The sequence below is a fragment of the Cydia fagiglandana genome, chromosome 2, assembly GCF_963556715.1.
Source record: "Cydia fagiglandana chromosome 2, ilCydFagi1.1, whole genome shotgun sequence".
NCBI classification, from domain to species: Eukaryota; Metazoa; Arthropoda; class Insecta; order Lepidoptera; family Tortricidae; genus Cydia; species Cydia fagiglandana.
In genome coordinates, this window is record NC_085933.1 from 20,143,913 (window position 1) to 20,165,070 (window position 21,158).

The 21,158-nt window shown below is 35.7% G+C and overlaps 1 protein-coding gene across 1 annotated transcript; it reads right to left on the bottom strand.

Moving 5' to 3' along the window:
* Window positions 1-5,121: 5,121 nt before the first annotated feature.
* Window positions 5,122-12,850, bottom strand: LOC134679671 (hornerin-like). Its single transcript, XM_063538620.1, has 2 exons — window positions 12,764-12,850; window positions 5,122-6,413 (listed from the first exon to the last, which is right to left on the bottom strand). Exons 1-2 carry the CDS (start codon window positions 12,773-12,775, stop codon window positions 5,346-5,348), a joined length of 1,080 nt encoding a protein of 359 aa, XP_063394690.1. The 5' UTR covers window positions 12,776-12,850; the 3' UTR covers window positions 5,122-5,345.
* Between the last annotated feature and the right edge of the window lie 8,308 nt (window positions 12,851-21,158).

Here is a 21,158-nt window from a genome sequence, read left to right on the forward strand (position 1 = left end):
CCTTCTTATGTTCCAAATGTTCCTTAAAGTTTACTACTTTGGGCTTTAAAACAGTGGCTTTAGCCGGTAGTTTTGTTCTTAGTTGCCGCGACATAAGTAATTGAGCAGGAGAGCTAAGATTTCCTCTTGGGGAATTCCTATACTGCAGTAGACCAATATAAGGATCTGTTCCTGATTCATCACATTTTTTGAATATATTTTTTACAATCCTAACACTAACTTCAGCGAGACCATTAGATCTTGGCAAGTATGGACTTGAGGTAATATGTTCAAATTCCCAATTGATTGAAAAAGCTTTGAAAGCTTGAGAGTTGAATGGTGGACCATTATCGGTAAGAAGTTGCAATGGAACACCATGGCGAGCAAAGATAGACTTTAAGTTAGTAATAACAGCATTACTATCACTGCCTTTCTGTAAATGAGCGACTTCAATGTAATTGGAATAACTATCCACAACAAGTAAGTATTTTTTGGACTTATAGTCAAACAAATCTGCAGCTACCTTTTCCCACGGATATATAGGTTGTTCATGCGACATCATTGGATCTTTAGGCTTATTATTCATGAACATAAGGCAATATTCACATTGTTTTATCTTTGACTCTATATCGCTATTGATGTTAGGCCAGTAGACTGTACCTCTAGCCTGACCTTTAGTTTTCTCAATACCTAAATGACCTTCATGTAAAATAGAGAGCATTTCAGATCTCAAAGACGTGGGAATGACAACACTTTGACCTATAAAAACTAAGTTATTAATAACATGAATCTCATCTCTGATGTTCCAATATGGAGAGACAATAGGATCAATTTCCTTTTTAGAATTAGGCCATCCATTTTTGAAGTAAAGTTTCAGTTTTTGTAAAGATTCATCTTTATTAGTGTGTTCAAGGATCTTATTCAACTTGTCTTTAGTAATAGCCAAATGAGAAGTTAATAAATTGACATGAATTTCTACATCTTTTTCTAAATCATTGAAATTGAATTCACAATTAGACTCATCTTGTACAGGAGCTCGAGATAAGGTATCAGAGATATACATTTCTGACCCTTTAGTATAAGAAACTACTAAATGATATGCTTGTAAGGCAATCATCATGCGTTGTAGTCTAGCAGGAACCTCGGCTAATGGTTTTTTGAATAAGGTCACCAGCGGTTGGTGATCGGTCTCTACATGAACAGTGTTACCATACAAATACTGATGGAATTTCTTGGCACCAAATAAGATGGCAAAAAGTTCTTTTTCTATTTGTGCATAGTTTTCTTGAGACCTGGTAAGGGACTTAGACGCATAAGCTATTGGATTTCTCCCATGAAAAATCACAGCACCGACGGCAGACTTTGAAGCATCAACTGACATTCTTATGGGCTTCTTTAAATCAAAATGAGTAAGGACTGGTGCTTTACAAATCAATGACTTTAGCTTGCCAAATTGTTTTTCATGAGATTCAGACCACTGCCAAATATTTTCTTTCTTTACCAAATCTCTAAGAATACTAGTTTCCTCAGCTAAATTCGGAATGTATTGACCTAAGTAATTTACCATTCCTAGGAATCGTTGCAATTCCTTGACATTTGTCGGACTAGGCATTTCGGTAATGGCTTTTATTTTTGACTTATCAGGAGAAATGCCATCTTTGTTGAACATATGACCCACATAGTACACTTCAGACATATTAAATTGACATTTTGACCTATTGAACTTGATGTTCACTTCCTGTGCTCTTTTTAAGAGATTGGCTAATCGTTCGTCATGCTCAGCTTGCGTTTTACCAAAAACTAATAAATCATCTATAAATATCTGAACACCAGGCAAGTCACCAAATAATTGCACCATAGTTCTGTGAAAGATTTCAGAACTTGAATTAATTCCGAAAGGTAAACGAAGGAATTTGTACCTGCCAAATGGGGTATTGAATGTGCATAAATCGCTACTTTCCTCGTCTAAAGGTATCGTCCAGAATCCTGAGCTAGCATCTAACTTGCTGAAAACTGTTGCACCAGCTATATTTGATCGCAAATCGTTAAAAGTAGGAAACGTATAGTGAGGTCTTTTTATAGCTTCATTCAAGCTACGTGGATCTAAACATACACGAAGGGTACCATTTGCTTTTTCGACTACGACAATAGAGTTGACCCAATCAGTGGGCTTTTCAATTTTTTCAATGACATTTAATTTTTCCATTTTATTTAATTCTTCTTTTAGACGCGTTTGCAAAGCAAAAGGTATTCTTCTAGTGGCACTAATCTTAGGTTTGACACTAGGATCCACATCCAAATGAGCTTTTACTGGTAGACAACCTAGACCTTCAAATAAATTTGGATATTTATCAACGACATTGGGTACTGACCTTGACTTTGAAGATTTTAGACACGACTTTTTAGGATTTTGACTGACCTTTTGTTCTTCAATGTTTAATACCCTTTTGACTATCCCAAATTCATCAATGGTTTGTTGTCCAATAATGGTTCGACTTACAATATCTGCTACCACAAAATAGACCGTTGCTGTTTCATTGTTGGAAAATGTGCATTTTAAGTAGCATCCTCCAACAATGGGTATTTTGTTACCTGTGTAAGAATAAAGTTTATGATTAGCACTAATGATAGGTACATTTTTATCCAAGTCTTCAAGTACGAATCTAGAAATAACATTGATTTCAGCACCTGTGTCAATCTTACATGGCAAAGTTTTGTTGTTTACTTTTAAGTTCATTGTCCATTTACTTTTATAGGAAGGGTTATCTATGCTTGCTATGATATAGATATCATTATCCCTGCGGATGCTTACCATGTTGACATTCTTGTTGAAGAAACAGCACTTTTCGTAGTGGTTACTACGCTTACAAATCCTGCAAGTGACTCCTTTAGCTGGACACCTAAAACGATGTATCTGCCCACAGCGTGTGCATGTGCTCGTACGCGTGTTGCTGGGACTTCTGTTTTCACGACGGTAGTTATTGCGCGGACTTCTGTTTTCATGACGGTAGTGGTTGTTTCCGTTTGACGTTGACGTTCTTCGAGACTGTGACATGCTTCTTCCAGTTGAGCTATTACGACGATGCTGCTGACGGTATGATTTTGAAACTGAATCAACTGTTTGATTTTCATTATTGTTTATTTTAGATGATCGTTCCTGTGACAATTTCATGCTTTTTGCAATTTTGAGACATTTTTCGATTGTCAAGTTGTATTCTTGTAGTAGTCTTTGTTTTACTTTTTTATCTGATATGCCGATGACAAATTTGTCTTTTATGAGACTCTCTTTTAATGTGCCAAATTCGCAATAGTTACTGAGGTTAGTTATTACAGTGACATACTCTTCGAAATCTTCGTCGGAATTTTGTTGTCTAGAAAAGAAGTTATACCTTTCCACGGTTAGGTTTTTCAGTGGATTGAATTTGGCGTCGAATTTTTCTATAACTTCTTTTAGAGTGGCTGTTTTTCTGTCTATGGAGAAAGAGTTAAATATTGTGAGGCCTTCGTCTCCAAGTAAATTCAGTAATATGGCTACTTTTCTATTTTCCGGGAAGTCGTCGAGTTTGTTTGCTTCAGTATAAATTTCGAATTTCTGTTTCCATATTCTCCATTTTTCTGGCACTTGACTGTCGATTTTTAGCGGTTTAATCGACCCAATTATTGCTACGTCTTTGGCATGGCGTTCTTCTTCATTTTCAGATTCATCTTCTGACACCATGTTTTATATTTAAGAAGGAAAGACCTGGATATTAATTGCACCACCCAAAATGAGAAAACAACTATAGCGTGAAATTACTTTGCCACTCTTGTAGATAAAATGCAACTTTCCCATCAGTTTTTGAAGAATAAAGAAACTTCTATACGACCTAATGTGCTATACATAAATGCCTTTTTTCATTGTTTCTATCTACAATTGTTATTACCAACTAATAAACATGAAATATGGTATCGCGACACTTTATTAGCTGCCATTGCGGCCTTGTTTTTGACAACAACCTACTAATATTACGAAGGAACTTGCTTAGTAACTTCCTTAGCGGGAAACACGTAATAAATGTCACTTTTTATACGGCGATGCTATTAATTTTGTTCCTTGGTGCCCAAACTGTTACTTCTTTCGCTTGGAGTTGAATATTCTTTGTCGGATACTAGTAACTATACCGAAAACATAAACTTATGTTCGTTACATAATAATAAGGGTGAAATAGTATTCTAGAGCACTGTCTACAATTATAGTTCGTTTTTTAGGGTTCCGTACCCAAAGGGTAAAACGAGACCCACGGGACTAAGACTCTGCTGTCCGTCCGTCCGTCTGTCACCAGGCTGTATCTCACGAACCGTAGACAGTTGAAATTTTCACAGATGATGTATTTCTGTTGCTGCTATAACAGATACTAAAAATAGAATAAAATAAAGATTTAAGTGGGGCTCTCATACAACAAACGTGATTTTTGACCGAAGTTAAGCAACGTCGGGCGGGGTCAGTACTGGGTGACCGTTTTTTTTGCCTTTTTTTTACATTATGGTGCGGAACCCCTCGTGCGCGAGTCCGACTCGCACTTGCCCGGTTCTTATTTAACATTAGAAATAAGGTAAACAATCTTGATGTGTCTTTTAATTGAAAAACACATTTTAATAATAAGTTACGGCAAATATATAACAATTATGAATCGAATACGATCACTTATATTCTTCTGCTTTACTGATTCTTAAAAAGCGTTTTTCAATTAGAGACAAAATCGCTTACCTTCTTTCAAGTTCTTTGTAATGCTAAAAAAACGAACTATAGTTGGACCGGTGGTAAATGGAAGGTGTAGTTCAGTCGAAGAATGTCTAAACAGACTTTTCCCGTTGGAATATAATGCTTGATATCAAAATGACATTATTTGATCATCATTCTGCCGTGCGTCTCGCTCGGGCCAATTCATGTACGGACAAGTACGCTGGATAATGGATAAATAAATGCTCATTGACATCATATAGATATCGAAATGTACGTTTGAATCGGCCTTTGAAATGCAATACCGCTACACCATAAACCACATTTCATAAGTTTTTTTAGGGTTCCGTACCCAAAGGGTAAAACGGGACCCTATTACTAAGTTTATAATAGTAAACGGTAGTTAAGGTACCTATGTATATAAATAAATAAATAAAAGTCAACAGTAAAACAACAACAAATGTATATCAACAACATACACAATAAATAAATCAACTACAACCATCAAGTTGAAAATGACTTAAAATTAGTTAACAACATTATTTACATGGCTTGGTAAACAACACACGCAACATACCATACTCATAAGATTCAACTCAACAACCATTCGCATTCAATGACACATTTTAATAGGAGCTAAATAGATTTAGTGGTCTTTATGATGATGAATCGTTTTGTAAATGGGAACTTTCACGGGGTAAGGTTGGGGTACATGGACATGTACGGTTTTTTCTACCTTGAATGGAACATGTTTTTCAACCGGATAGGGAACATGCTTTACAACGGGATAAGGAACCACCTTTTCAATCGGGATGGAAATTTCGGTTTCAACAGGAACGGCCACAGGCTTGTTGACAGGTACCTTTACAGGGTACGGTTGGGGAATGCCAACCAAAATTGGTTTTGGCACATTTACATGGACGAGTTTTTGCACAGGTACAGTTACATGTTTATACAACGGCACTTCAACTGGCTTTTGCTCATCAGTATGCTCACCAACGGTAAACGGTTCAGCATGGTCTAATCCTCCTTGAAATCCGTGATTATACTGTCCTTGGAAATTGTGTCCTTGCAATTCTTGAACACCTAAATCATGGACGATCGCACCTTGTCCTCCATGTCCATATTCGTTGCCACCGTCGTGGAGAATATACGCTTGCGTTTGACCATGCGATGGAGCATCACCGGCACTCTCTGCCTGACCATGAAATTCTTCACTATGTTCATTTGATTCTTCACCGTCACTATGACTATTCGAATCCCCGTGATCATTACCACCCTGACCGTTGAAATCTCCAGCATGTGCATTATAGACACCTTGGTCATGATTTCCAAAATCATGAGCAGCTTGAAGATAAGTGTCGCCGTTGAAGTCATGTCCAGATGCTGCGAAAGATGGAAAAGCATTGTGGCTTCCTACATCAAAACTCTTTGCCTGTCCCTGATTGCCCAAATCATATCCATGACCAGTATTTTGTCCGAATGAGTGCGTAGGCTGAGAACCTTCATGTTCAAATGTGTGTCCACCTTCTTGTGCGTGGCTTAAAGCTTGATAATCAGCTTGACTAAGTCCTGCTAGGAAGTGACCATTACCCGCAAGATTTGAATAGTCAAGCGCCGGGGCGTGCCATCCACTGCTGTCCCCATGATCATGCGATCCACTGGATTCTACACCACCAGCTGCGCATGCTGCTACCAAGCCTAATATCTGCACCTGCAAAAGAAATTGAGGTTTGTAATGCTATCGTTTTTCTTCCGATTTAACTTTCATATATTTATCTGGGTACCTAATAAACCTTAAACTAGATAATTTAACCTAAAAATAATAATTAGTTGCGCACATTTTTTTAACTAGCGAACTGCCCCGGCTTTGCATGGGTTACATAAAACCTTAACAAATTATAAACCTAAACCTTGCTCAGGAAGCATTATATTGATAGGTGAAAACCACATGAAAATTCGTCCAGTAGTTTTTGAGTTCATTGCGAACATACATACATACAAACAGACAGATGTGCCAGGGGACTTTGTTTTATAAGGTGTAGTGATAATAGGTATGTAGATATAGGTACCTATTCAAAAATCCTAAAAATTTATCTCTAATGTCGATAAATAGTCGATTTAGAATTTCTGAAACCACTTTCACTTACTTTTACTTTTGGCACAAATAAAATACGAGTAATTGCTACACTCTTGTTTTTAGTTTTGATTAATTTATATCTTTTGCGAACTACTTTCTCTGAACATTAAAAATAGTTTTACAAATCAAAATTACGGTCAGTAGGAAGCTAAGTAAAAAAAAAAGTTGTAGCTAATTAAAGTCAGAGTTCCGTAAATTTCTGTGGGTCAGTTTACAATCTTGCGGTTAACTTTGTCCAACTTAGTTATGTGTTTAATCCCATTAAAGGGGTTGACTAGGTCAATACAGAGCGAAATTAACTACGGAACTTTAATTTAGAAGCAAGTTTTATTGATATATACAAGTTAATATCTAAAACATCAGTCAAAATCTATTTTTAACCTTTTAACCACTGTAAACGTAAAGGTATAATACAAACAAAATCAGGCTCATTATATACGCTGCGGTCTGATAAATAAGACAAAACCGCTGGCGTCAGGTGCACGCTCGATGAAAAATTATATGGTGGTTAAAAGGTTAATGTAACTTAATGAGAAAAGGCATTAAGCTCGCCTTTTGTATTCGTGTATAGTGGAATGAAGTTAAAGAAAAATGAATAGAAGGCTTCGTTGAAGAGTATTTAGCAAAACAAGAGAAAGGCATACGAAATGAATAACCAGGTTTACTGGCACATCTGGATGTGGCAAAGGATATAATTTTTTAGTTATTAAGGGATGGGTCTGATACAATCATGAACCAACATTGACTATAAAACTGGCAATCCACCTCGTTGAGAGCGTACGCTTCGGTTTTATAGTCGCTCCGTATAATCTATATTTAAATTGTAACACACATTAACATAAACGAAACCTTTAAACCAAATGTCTAACTTCTAAAATCCCTGCCTCAAATCTTTTACTATTCGATACCCATCGGCTCTATTAAGCTTTTTTTGTCGTCTTTGTCGGTGTCGCCTTTATCAAACAACTTTTTGCACTTAAATTAAATTAGATATGCGCTTTCGCTTTTTGCGGTTACCTATAATTCAAAGGTACTTAAGTTTTTGCAATTACTGGTCTTTGATGTGAACAAATCAAGCCAGTTTTTAACGAACATTTTTCGTAGGTAAGTAGATATATATTTTTAAACTTGAGTCAATTACTATTACATAGGCTATATTTATGTATGTACTTATATATAAAGTATTTATTGTACAAAACACAAAATACAACACAAATAACGTAAATTATATCGTTTCCGCTTGTGTGCCAAGTGCCAACCTTACAAGTAGATAATCATTTCAAAATACAAGCACGGCAATTCATTCCAAAATAAAAGGTTGGACCGAAATAATAAGCTTACTGTCCAAATAGGCCCTTGTTACTTAGGAGGATAATACGTACAAAACGAAAACCCGAAACGAGAAGCTAAATACATATTACATGGACAAAAACTTGACCTAATTGAACGTCACAGTATCGTGACGTATTCTCTTGTTCAACCGTATCATTCAAATAAAATGAAATCCCACCAAAAACATTCTGTAAAAAACTAGCCAAGTCTCGATGGAGCTGCTTGTTTATCTCTAAAAAGTAATGAAATCTAGACAAAGTCGTGCCAAGTCTAAGGTTCCTTACTGCGATTTCTTTATTATTATAGTTAATGTTGTGTGACTTGGCCGTTGAAGGGTACACAAGGGTACAAAACCAGGTGCTCCATGACACCATTGCACCAATCTGTCGCCAGAACCGCTACCCATTGACGATGGAAAATTGCCACTTGGAAAACGTTGATTCAATAACCAGTCAATTGTAGGCTTGATAAAGCTGCGTATTTCAATAATACTTATGTATGGGCGAGCCTGAAACAAACACTTCTTTTTGGTGCAATGGCAGATTGGTGCAATGGTGTCATGGAGCACCTGGTTTTGTACCCTTGTGTACCCTTCAACGGCCAAGTTACACAACATTAACTATAATAATAAAGAAATCGCAGTAAGGAACCTTAGACTTGGCACGACTTTGTCTAGATTTCATTACTTTTTAGAGATAAACAAGCAGCTCCATCGAGACTTGGCTAGTTTTTTACAGAATGTTTTTGGTGGGATTTCACTTCTTTTTGTAGAAACGTGGGCATATTGATTTATTTTATTAGATTTTCTTATTTAACACATTTTTTTTCTTTTTAGGAGTAGTTTTTTTATTATTACAAATCTTTCTTTTCTTTTTTTCCGGTTCTGATTCTTGTACAGTAGCAACAGTTATTCGTATTGCCCATTCATTAAATCTAATAATTAAATAATAATCAGTAATCCGTCACTAATCATCATATAATGACTTGGCAATCGCACATAATGCTTTACTCGTACCGTACTCGTAAATATGTGTAAATGCTCAAACTGCAATTAGCGCTAGCGTTATGTTCAATTAGAATTATTTTTAATAGGTGACGATGATCCTTTTGTCATTATGCAACCGTGCGATGGCCAAGTCATTATACGTATTACAAATTAAAGATATCTTATTGATACGGTTTTAACACCCCCTGGCACTGATTAAAATAACCGACTTGGTTTCACATTACATCTTAAAACTTTTTTGTAGTAAAAGCGTTGCGAGACTTGCACCTTTTTACATGTAATGTTTTTGATGGGATCTCATCTCTTTTTGTAGGCAGTCCTTCTTTTCGGGTACTCATACCCATACTATGTATACACATATCATAACTAAACATATCTTCATTCATACTCACATCGTACATCGTAGTGTACCTTTACTTTACTTTACCTACTATTTGTAGGAACTGCAACAGTAACTTTGTAATATCATATATTTATATGGGATTACAAACTTACTTATGCAGTTCTTAGATCTTTAAAACGTGACTGATATTGCAATATTTTTAGGTTTTCCCTTTATGTGGCCATTAAACCCTAACTCTGTACCAAATTTCAGCTCTCTGAGTTTATGGGAAGTACTAGTTCTATTCGGATGATCATGAGTGAGTTTCATAAATGCGAAACTTTGCTTTCGCTTAACTTCGGAACTAAATGACCTACAGACTTGAAATTTTGGATTTTAAGTATGTGATTATAGCTTACTGGATGACCAAAATTTCTGCGTTCTGGTCTTATCCAGAGGTTCTCAAATAGGGGCCTGAAAATGCGGCGAAATGGTTCCAGTAAAGGATGGTACGGCAGTGTTTGCTTCGCGCTCGACTTGGCGGGGGCACTGCCGTGCCCCCCGATATCGACTATTATAGTAGCTACTCGCAAAAACTCGCCTGGCGCAATGAACTCGCAATTTTTTTCCTTCAAATATGAACTCTAGTTATATATTTACAAAGTTGGTTTTACGCTGAAGATAAATGTAAGCCAAATAACATTAGATGCGTTGCATCTATTTTATAAAATCACGTAATTTAACCCATTTTTGAGTTAGCTCAATTATGACAATACGAAAAGAAAGGAATCAGAGCGTAACGATGCGAAATAAAACGACCTATGTTAAACTATGACATCAAAAAATCACCGGCAACATTTATTAGATTGATTTAATGTTAATTGACCTACACAGGGAAGCATCTTGTTTATACTGAAAGGCAAACTATGGAAGCTAAAGAGCAGACTGAGATGACCTTTAATGGATTCAAAATAGACACACCACAAATTCAAACACCTTCGTCAATAATTCAATAAACATAATTTATTTAAAATCACAGAGTTAGACCGAGATAAGTCTATGTTGTAAAGAATATAAACCATGAATGGTATTTTATTGAATGTGGTGGCTGATTGTGGCTTAGAATTAAAGGTTTTTAAGAAGTGTTTTTTATTAACCTCGGAAGTCTCCGCGTACGTGTACAAGTACAAATTAAATTCGAGTTTTGAACTCTTACGCTACGTCTTACGTAGGCGAACAACGCGCGAACGCGGCGCGGCGCGGCGCGGCGAAATCAATCCTTTGATGCCCATAGAAGTGTCCTACGTAAGCGATCTCGTTGCGAACGCGGTGCGGCGCGATTTGCACGCGAATGTCAGGCGGCGCGGCGCGGCGCGGCGCGGCGGCGGCCGCTTTCGCCGCGCCGCGTTCGCGCGTTGTTCGCCTACGTAAGACGTAGCGTTATAGAAATACTTAAAAGAAAGTTCCAAATTCAAAAGCGCAAAAATTGACTTGGGTCTTACGAGGACCATGTTACCATGTCAATTGGCACCATTCCGTCTTTTCTTGACCAGTGGTCTTGTATATTATGTTTTGTGGTTAGCCAACGTAATTTAATATAACATAAACGTTAAGAAATTACGGTTACTTTTGTTGTCTGTCTGTCGCCACATTTCGTGAATCAGAAAATAATAATACTGAAAAAAAAACAGTAACTTGACTAAGTAATATATAATAGCTTGTTATGGATATGGTTAAAGTTTAAACACTTAACACGTGTAATGGTAACATTCCATTTCTAACCGCAGCTGCACTCTCGGTACTAAACGCGACGCTGTCATTGTCAATATTCATACTAAAATGAACAGTAATGCAGCTGCGGTTAGAAATGGAATGTTACCATAAGGAGCACATCCTGAAATACGTTAACATTGATGTGCACTTAATTATGATCTGAGGTATTCAGAGTAAAACTTTTAACTTTCAAACTATAATTCTCAATTAAACTTAAATATTCGTTAATTTGCAAGTAAGTACCTAATACCAAATATTATGAGAATTGTAAATATTTATACATATAACAAATAAAAAGGAAAAATAATTTTGTGCATTTAGAAATTATAAAGTAATTATAAAACGAATAAATAATTATTATACAATACATTTTAAATGGTTTCGGACTACACTTATGTTCTGGAATAATTATAGGTATAAATATAACGGTTTTTTATGTCTACTTCCTACGTAACTGTCACATTTTTAACGTAAAATACTAAAACGTGGCAACAATTAGTATGGATTTATTCTAGTTCCAATTTATTTAAATTGTATTGTTTTATGTCGCACTATAAACAATGTAACGACTGCAAATAATTATCAATAGTATTCGATAAAAATAATTCCTGTCTAATTTGGTTGACAAATAGGTATTTCATTAGACATGTTTTTGTAGTTAGAGTGATTTAAAATCAACTACTTAAATCTTTTGAGTGATCACGCACATTTCAACTATCACATTTATACATCTCGCCAAATCTCCAAGAAAGTATCCATAGGTCATGTGGTACAATTCTTCATTTGGCATATTCATTTACTCTACACCGTATCACAGATTATATAATAGTCCCGTATTATGTACTTCCCGCCAATTTGGATGGAATGAGTTCAAGTCGTCCCGCCATCTCCTTTTCGGTCTGTCTGCATCCCGGCTTGCACCGGGTGTTCCGCAGGTTCCCACTCTTTTCATTTTTTGTACTGTACTGCACATTTATATTACCTATATTACGATCCAGTGTTGCGTGTAGTTGAAGAAAGGCTATTACTCGAATAAATTATTTAAAAAGATGCTCAGAATTTTTGCACTGCAATTACAATGATTTAATAGGTAGGTACGTAATTACTTGTTGAAATACTACATTTTTACTTTCTTCAAAGGGATTTAAAAGTAGCACAGTCTTTCTCTATCTCGGTGACACCCCTAATTTTCGCATTAATTACTAAAATTTATGTCTATTCACGAGTTTTCATTAAAAAAGTTAATTTTGCCTTATAGTTTTGCTCTTGATATTTTTTTTGCTGTTTTGGTGTAAAAGCGTGTCCTTAATTATAATTAAAAGCTATTATTATTAAAACTTACAGCTTCGCAAAAAAGAGTAGAAATTAAAAAGTGGCAAATTTATCGTCCTGTTTTATATAAATTGGTTTGAAAGGGACACTACAGTGTTGCCACTTTTTAATTTCTACTCTTTTTTGCCAAGCTGTATATAATTGAAGTATAATACTCACGAAAATGTTCATGTCCGTCGTTTACTCCGGTCCTCGTACAATGATGCTGTGGACAGATGCACTAACATTTTATAGAGGACGGAAGTGATGGGAGACAGTCTCGCGAGAAAGGCTTTAGGAACATTACGGCGTGGCTACAACGTCGTACTGTTCTATCAAGTTGTTCTTTTGTATGTATTGGGCTGGTTAGAATATCAATTTAGGATATCTATTTGGTAACGATAAAATGTAAGAGTTAATAAAAAATTTAATTTGATTTTCATAACTTCATTATACACTTCCCATGTTGTATTGACTCGTTGTTGTTCTTGTACCAATCTAGCGCAATGTTAAATATCAATTTACTTCGACAATGATTAAACAGTTAAAAGGGTGTCCCCGGCGTAATATGGATAGTTTTATCCATCTTTATCCACGTGATAAAATAACTAATACTGTTTAACACCGTGGGATAGAAAGTGACTGACACCGTTTTATCACGCTGTCACGTAGACAAGAACGACCATCATATCCATACTGTTTGTGTGCCTGTGTGGGTACTTAAAATCTGTTTATGAAAATTGTTATCCTACTAAAGGCTGCTCTTCACGTTGGGCCAACGCCAACGCCAACGAGGGACGCAGCCATGCGGTAGAATGAGATAGCAATATCACTTGCTCCCTCTAACGCATAAATGCGTCCCTCGTTGGCGTTGGCGTTGGCCCAACGTGAAGAGGAGCCATATCATTGAGCAATGATGACCAACTTATGACTTTAAGATTCCCTTCCAGCCAAACATAAAATAAAAGCACCCAAGCTCTAGGTCCATGCTCAAGCTTGCTAATCTACGACGGAATTACACTAAGCTTTTAACTGGTCTTCATCGCTCCTTAATATTTATTAAGTCGCAATTTTGGTGCGTTTGAATGTGTACCTATATCAGTAAATGAGTACATTGATGACGTCATTCGTTAACCACAGCAAATATACACAGCGTTTATAAATAGCTTTGATTTGTGATTAGTTAGATCAACGAATTATTTGAAATTCATTTTCATTTTATAATAAAATAGGTATATAATGTGCTCAAAAATAATTACAAAGTAAACGAACGACAAGAAAAATATAATGACATGAAAAGAGACGACGCTAATTAGATATGATATAACCAGCCAGTCTGTGACGTTTTAATTAATACCACGCCCGGAGCCAACAAGTATACACCCTACTAATGATTAGAAGATAGGCACTACCGTGCGGAGCCTATGAATCCTTGCAATTCCAAGTATATCACACTCGCGTTTCGAATTATTTGAAAACACACTCGGGTTTTGAAGAACCCTACCAGTACAGGTAATTTTTACACTTAAGGATTCACAATAGCAAAACCCTAAATGGCGAAGGAAATTGAATTTGGAATAAAATACTTCATCAGACACAATCGGTTCTTGAACATAATGTAAAAAATTCTGAATTGCTTTGTGACGCTGACGAGTCATCGTACTCATGAAAGTTCTGTCGAAAATGCCGTAAAAACAATTAGAAGGAAATAAATGAAACCGGCAATCGATACTTTTTAATCTATTTTTTAAATGATACCTAGTATTTCCATTCAATTAAAATAGTTAGGTTAGGTTAGTAAACCTAATTACTTACATAATGATTCAGAGCTGCACTTAAATGCAGTCGGTAAGACTCGGTCGGACTTGTGTTTTGATTACGTACTAAAACTTATTTTGTTGTCACGCGTGCAACTTCAATAGAGTATTTAAGAATAAGTTCGGCCTCGCCAGCCACATTAAGGCTCACGCTAGACAACGTCCATATTGTTTATTTACGGTCGCCCATAGTCTAATAAAACATGGTCTTCTCTTCCCAGAGTGACACAAGCCTACGTCACAATAATAACATGGCCGCTATATACCTATAGCGCTATCGCATATTATTATATAGCGCTGTCGCAGGATGTCGCATGTGTCAGTCACGTGACCACGAAAAGACGGGAAGGGAGTACCAGGCGGAATATACTTATTATTATACCATGGGGTCGCCATTACCGAAAACGATGTGGTGGACTAGAGTTAGACCAAGAAAAGTCTGCAGCGATTTTGATAACTCACGCTGTGCAAGTGTTATTTAAACGTCATAATTTCATAGAGTTTTTAATGACACTTAAAAAGACGTTTAAAATGACACTTGCACTGAGTAGGCTATCAAAATCGCTGCAGACTTTTCTTGGTCTAACTCTAACTATATATTTTTCCTTAATTAGTAAACACATCAAAATAACAAAATGTAATTTTCAAAAATCCCCAGTGAGAGTTTTAACGAAAATTGTATTTAGTTTTATACTAGCGTTTCTGTAACTATAAGTAGCCCATGGTCTAAAAGATGCAAGCGAAAATCCTCCGAAGCCACAGAAATTCCTAAATGTACAAAGTAATGAATATAAATAAGATCACTGTCAGAACCGAAGTCCCTGATAATTCCGCGGTCAAGTCATTTACATTTCGGTTCATTTGAATACATTACAGTTCACGTCTTGATGAGTATATTTTAATACGTAAGCCCTAATACTATTCATTGAAAGCAAGACAAAAGCTGCAAAAAATATTTAATTTCAGACTTCTTCATAATGGTCCATACATAGTCCGACAAGAAATTGTAGAAAAATATTGGGGGGCCACTTCCTACGTAAAAGTGACATTCCATTTCCAACTGCAGCTGCAATACTGTTCATTTTACTATGGAAACGCGTCGCTGTCATTGTCAATTTCCATAGTAAAATGAACAGTAATGCAGCTGCAGTTGGAAATGGAATGTCACTCTAACTGTCACATTTTTGACATAAAATGAACAGGGCAACAATTTAGTATGGAAATATTTTAGTTCCATTTCATTTAATTTCTACTATTCTATATCGCACTATTAGTACCTACTTAAGACTATCTTAAGTAACTAAACTAAATAATTGTTATTAATTTTAATTTACGATAATATATTGTATAATATATCTATTTAGACAGGCATATACACTACTTACTAATAATAAGTTAACTACTACATACTGCCGTATTCGAACGTCAAGATATTCACAAGAGACGACACGTACTAGATCCATTCTAGATACGTTATAGTTTAGATATCAACTAGTTCTCTTTTGCACCGCAATTCGGGCAACCAATGTCACTTTTACGTTAGATAGAGTAGATGTCTATTAGATGTGAATTGGATCTCTAAGTCATATCCTGTGGAAATCGTTCAAGAGTATCTCCAGAATCGCGCAAATGTCAAATTTGACAGGTTAGATCTAAAACATATCGTTATCGATGATGTCTAAAAGATATCTAACAGATGTCTATTTCAAAATCCGAATCGGGCCCATACACTCAATTGTGTACGTAGCTACCATGTATCATTGAGATGGACTTATCTTTTTACATTATAGTTATATATCCATTATATAACTTGAAAAGTTGGCTTCTGATATGTCCGATTTCACCTTATACCTATAGCCAACATTAAATCAAGTCTGACGCTTGACTACCTACCCTCCAGGACCACAAGGTTGAATTCCTAAAATGTTGGATTTGCATAAAGTTGAATTTGCAGCATGTTGAATGTTAAAATGTTGAATTTGCATAATGTTGAGTTCTTTTTATGTCCAATTCGCATAAAGTTGAATTTGCAGAAAGTTGAATTTGCGATATGTTGAATCCTAAAATGTTGAATTTGCATAAAATTGAATTTGCGGTACTTACCAACTGTAAAGTATTTTTTCATTTAAATTATATTAAAAGTCAATAAGATAATGCCCGACCATATATGACCAGCTAAAAGTGTAAAAATACAAAAAAAATACAGAAAAAAGGTTTACTTATGGGGTTTATTGAAACCTAAATAGTAAATCAAACAAGAAAAAACAAAACATCGTTCCTCCTTTAAACCAACTTACAATAAACAATTAACCCCCTTACCATAAACGTACTTCAACCCTGTTTTAGCTAAAAATATGTTTTGCCCTTTTTTGTCACCGTGACAATTGTGTTTGTTAGATGCACACAAAGCCCCGTAGCACGAAAATTTTTAACACCGTTTTTATCGCCTCCGCAGTATGGAGTTGACAGGAGAACGGCGTTAAAAAGTGGTGTTAAAAGCTTTCAAAGCCCCCAAAACATATTTTAGCTGAAATAAGTTTGAAATACGTTTATGAATAAGGGGGTAGCAAAATAAATATACTCTTACACATATCTTGTTTACTTCTTATAACCTAGTTTCAATTTAATAAAAATTATTTTTCTGAGGAAATTTATAGGTGATACTGCTTTTTTTTCCAGCTTTTTCAATAAATGTAAATATTTTTTATCAAAAAGGATATCTCTTATACGCCTGTTCTTTTTAAAAGGCACGAACAACATATATCGTTCGATTTTCCTGTCGTAATGTTGCATTTCTTTTATAAGTGTGTTGAACACCAAGTACCAGTTTGGATTTAGAGGTAATCTTGAATTAATTCGACTGTGGTAACCCTCACAACTGTTTGTTGTGCGATGAGTGTCTCCTGCACAACTTATCAAACTGTGGTTGCTGTTATACCATGTATCCTTAAAGTATTTAAAAAATAACTTCATTTTCGTTGTAGTCGGTGCAGCATTTTGAATGGCAATCCATGCTTGTGACATAGAAGTGGGTGGAAGTAAAACAAAATTTGAGCAAATTCTTACAATATTTCTTGCACTCCTGTCATCACTAGTAGGTCTTCGGATCTTTGCTATTTTAATTTTTTTTGCCTTTCGCCAGATGGCTTTGTTGAAGTGTTGATAGCAGCCAGTTAATTTAACACCTGGAAAAGTAGACTTTACGGCATTGATCGGGGCAATTTCGAAATCACACTTATAGGATTTTATGACGACAGGCAGATTTTCTTTTATCAAGTTAAATAATCTCATATATGTTTCTTGTGTTTTATTAGGAAGAAATGCGTATATAACCGGGAATACGTTAACCGTTCTTTGGTCTGAATATATGTCTAGATGAATAATATAAAGCTGGCTAAAAGGACGCGGAGCTGTTTTGAATGTACCGTCACCACTGTAACTACAACGTTTTGATGATTTTATTGCCGATATTGCCGTTTCAGAGCAGAGGATAATAATTTTTTCTTGATCTCCATCTTCTATAACCTTGAAATGTTTAGGTATTTCCTTTGGAATTTTTACGTCTTCTATTTTCTTGTAAACAAGCGAACTAGTACCCAAGTACTCTTTTCGCGTCCTGTATAGAGTACTTTTGATCGAGGCAAATGATGGAATTTCGGTCACAGGAAAAAAAACATTACTTTCGACAAACTTTTGCACCATTCCTTCATATATTTGCTCTATTGGGTGTAAATTAAAACATACTTCCCGCTTCATATTATTTATTAGCTCTGTAATTTTAATTTTATTTTTGTCCGGTCTACATGAATGCTTAGTTTCCCGCTTTATCTCACGTTCGTCCTTACTTAATGTCACTGTGGCAGAACAAACTTCCCGATTCGTGCACTTCCATCGCGAAGTACCGTTCTGGTTTGATCTTCCATCTTTTGTCAGGGTATATTTACCTCTGATTACAAGAAGTTTGCGTTTCTTTTTATTAGTCATAAAGGAAACTGTTTTAAAAGGATTCATTTTGAATCCAAAGTGTATTAATTATGTTTTCGTTTATTCTCTCAAGATTTTAATACTTAAAATTCTTATTTACTGATTAGAACATTAATTCGCAATAATTCATTGACATTGTCTGGCATTGACAATGACAATTAATTGTTTTCTAAAGAGTATTATCATCTTATCTAAAGAAGGTTTGCAGTACTTCCTGTTCATCTTTATCATCATAAACATTATAGCATAGGTAGATATATCAAACTATACTTAGTCGTGTTTTTGTTTTGTGAAAATGAAGAAAGTGTCTTGGATCATTTTAAATTAGTACCTACATATGTATTTGGGTATTTTTTAACGTTGTAATATACCTAAGTGGGGGCCACTTTTTTATTTATTTATTTAAACTTTATTTCTCAATACAGAAGTATAAGTAACTGGCGGACTTTATAATTAAATAAATAATAAATAAATAAATATTAGGGAACATTCTTACACAAATCGACCTAGTCCCAAACTAAGCAAAGCTTGTACTATGGGTACTAGGTGACGATATACATACTTATATAGATAAATACATACTTATATACATGTATAACATCCATAACTCAGGAACAAATATTCGTGATAAGCACACAAATAAATGCCCTTACCGGGATTCGAACCCGGGACCTCCAGCTTCGTAGGTAGGGTCACTACCAACTAGGCTAAAGCGGTCGTATACTTTAAAACATTATCTACCAGTAAACTAATGAAAGCCGAATTCCTAAAATGTTGACTTTCCCAGTATGTTGAAATTATACATTTTGATAATTCAACTTTTTAATATTTCAACATTATAAGAATTCAACATTTTGCGAAACTAAATATATTCAACTTTCTGGGAAAGTCAACATTTCGGGATTTCAACATTTTAGGAATTCAACCTTGTGGTCCTGGAGGCTACCTACGTATCGCATAAAAAGGGTACCGTCATAAGACCACTATAAAGTGGGCTGGCAAATCAGGTTTTAGGTTACTTTCCGTGTATGTCACCTCGGATATGGTGACTATGGTATCAATACATTCAGTTTGATGTTTTGAACCCAAATAATAAGAGATGACCGGCGCGAAAACGGTAGGGGTAGCCACTGTGACGTCATAAAGGCGGCAGTACAATAGTTATTTGTTTGGCACTCGGGGGCAAAGTTGTTGTTTAACCGCTCGTGCTAATATTGATACCCGAGCAAGCGAAAGATTCCAATATTCGAAAAATGGAATCTTGAGCGTCGCGAGGGTTTCAAAGCACGAGGGTTAAACAAAATTTGCCCCCGAGTGAAACACATCATTTTTCACCACACCAACCCGAAGCAAATATTAAATGTAAAATATCAAACAAATTCAAACCAAAACAAATCCAAATGAATGTTATTAAATATTTGTCATCCCAAATCATCATTTAAAAGTAAATTTTACCAGCAGACGTAAGAAAACAACTCAAAATTAACATTTGATTACTTTGCCTCACATGTGAATAAAATGCAACTTTGCTATCAGTTTTTGAAGTGCAAAGTAAGCCTTTCCGAGCTGGTGTGGTGAAAAATCTTTTGAACATATCATGTAGGGTACCAAATGAAAGGGCTGTGTGAGTAGATTGTGTACCTACTTGTTACGTAAAATACACTAAGAGTGATATGCTTTACCGATTATTTCGAGTACCTATCAATATCGGTTAACTAAAGAGGTTGACAAATGATTAATAATTACAAAAAGACTAATTGCTTAGAGCATTTAGTAACTGGAGACGCCTTGTCTGTGATTTACTGTTACAAAACAGTCTGCCGATTTTTGCGGGGGAGGGGCACGTTAAATGTATGCTGGCTATTTTGTACTCCATGTCAGGTCAGATAAACGTCAGTTTATACAAAAGTTTGCACAATTTTTTTTTTATTATGAATGGGCTTACTCATGGCCACAGACTAGCCGAGGCGTAGACGTGGCCTACGATGGAGCGAGCTCGCCCAGAAGGTGCCTGTTCACTCTTAATTGAATTGTGCAAGGTTTTCGGTAGAGGGGTAAGCTCTGAAAGGCGACTCCAGTTATTAAATGCTCTAAGACTAATTGGAATCGTACTCTACGCAGCGTGACGTCATTTTTCCGTCAACGGCATGACATGTACAGTCAACAACAGAGCTATGAATACAGGCAAAGTGCCAAAAATATGTATACACGACCTTAATGTACAGGCAATAAAGTACTGTATACATATTTTTGACACTTTGCCTGTATTCATAGCTCTGCTCTAGCAACATTATTTTACTAAATAGTTATTCTTGAAAATAATATATTACCTAATCAAGAAATTAAACACTTTTGTAATTAGTTCTGCTCAATACATTAGATTATAATAAACGTCAAAACTTGTTCTATAGTTTGAGTTATAACTACTTATGATAATTATTATAACTGCGAAAGTAATAACAGCAAAAGTCTGTCTGTTTAGATGTTACCTCTTCGCGTTTTAATCGCTAAACCGATTTAGATGAAGTTTGCTATGGAGATAATATGAGGTCCACCTCATAGCTCTAAGAGTTTATTTCACTCAATCATCATCATTGTTTTATGCAAATGAAGTCTCGGGCACATGTTGTGACGTTAGTTGAACTATAATTTGAGCGTACAGTCACCTGAAATAATATGTTACACATCGAAGGCCGCAAAAATATCTGACACGATCTTATTTGTAGAGCCATAGGAGCGTGTCACATATTTTGGGGCCTTCGAAGCAGGGATGT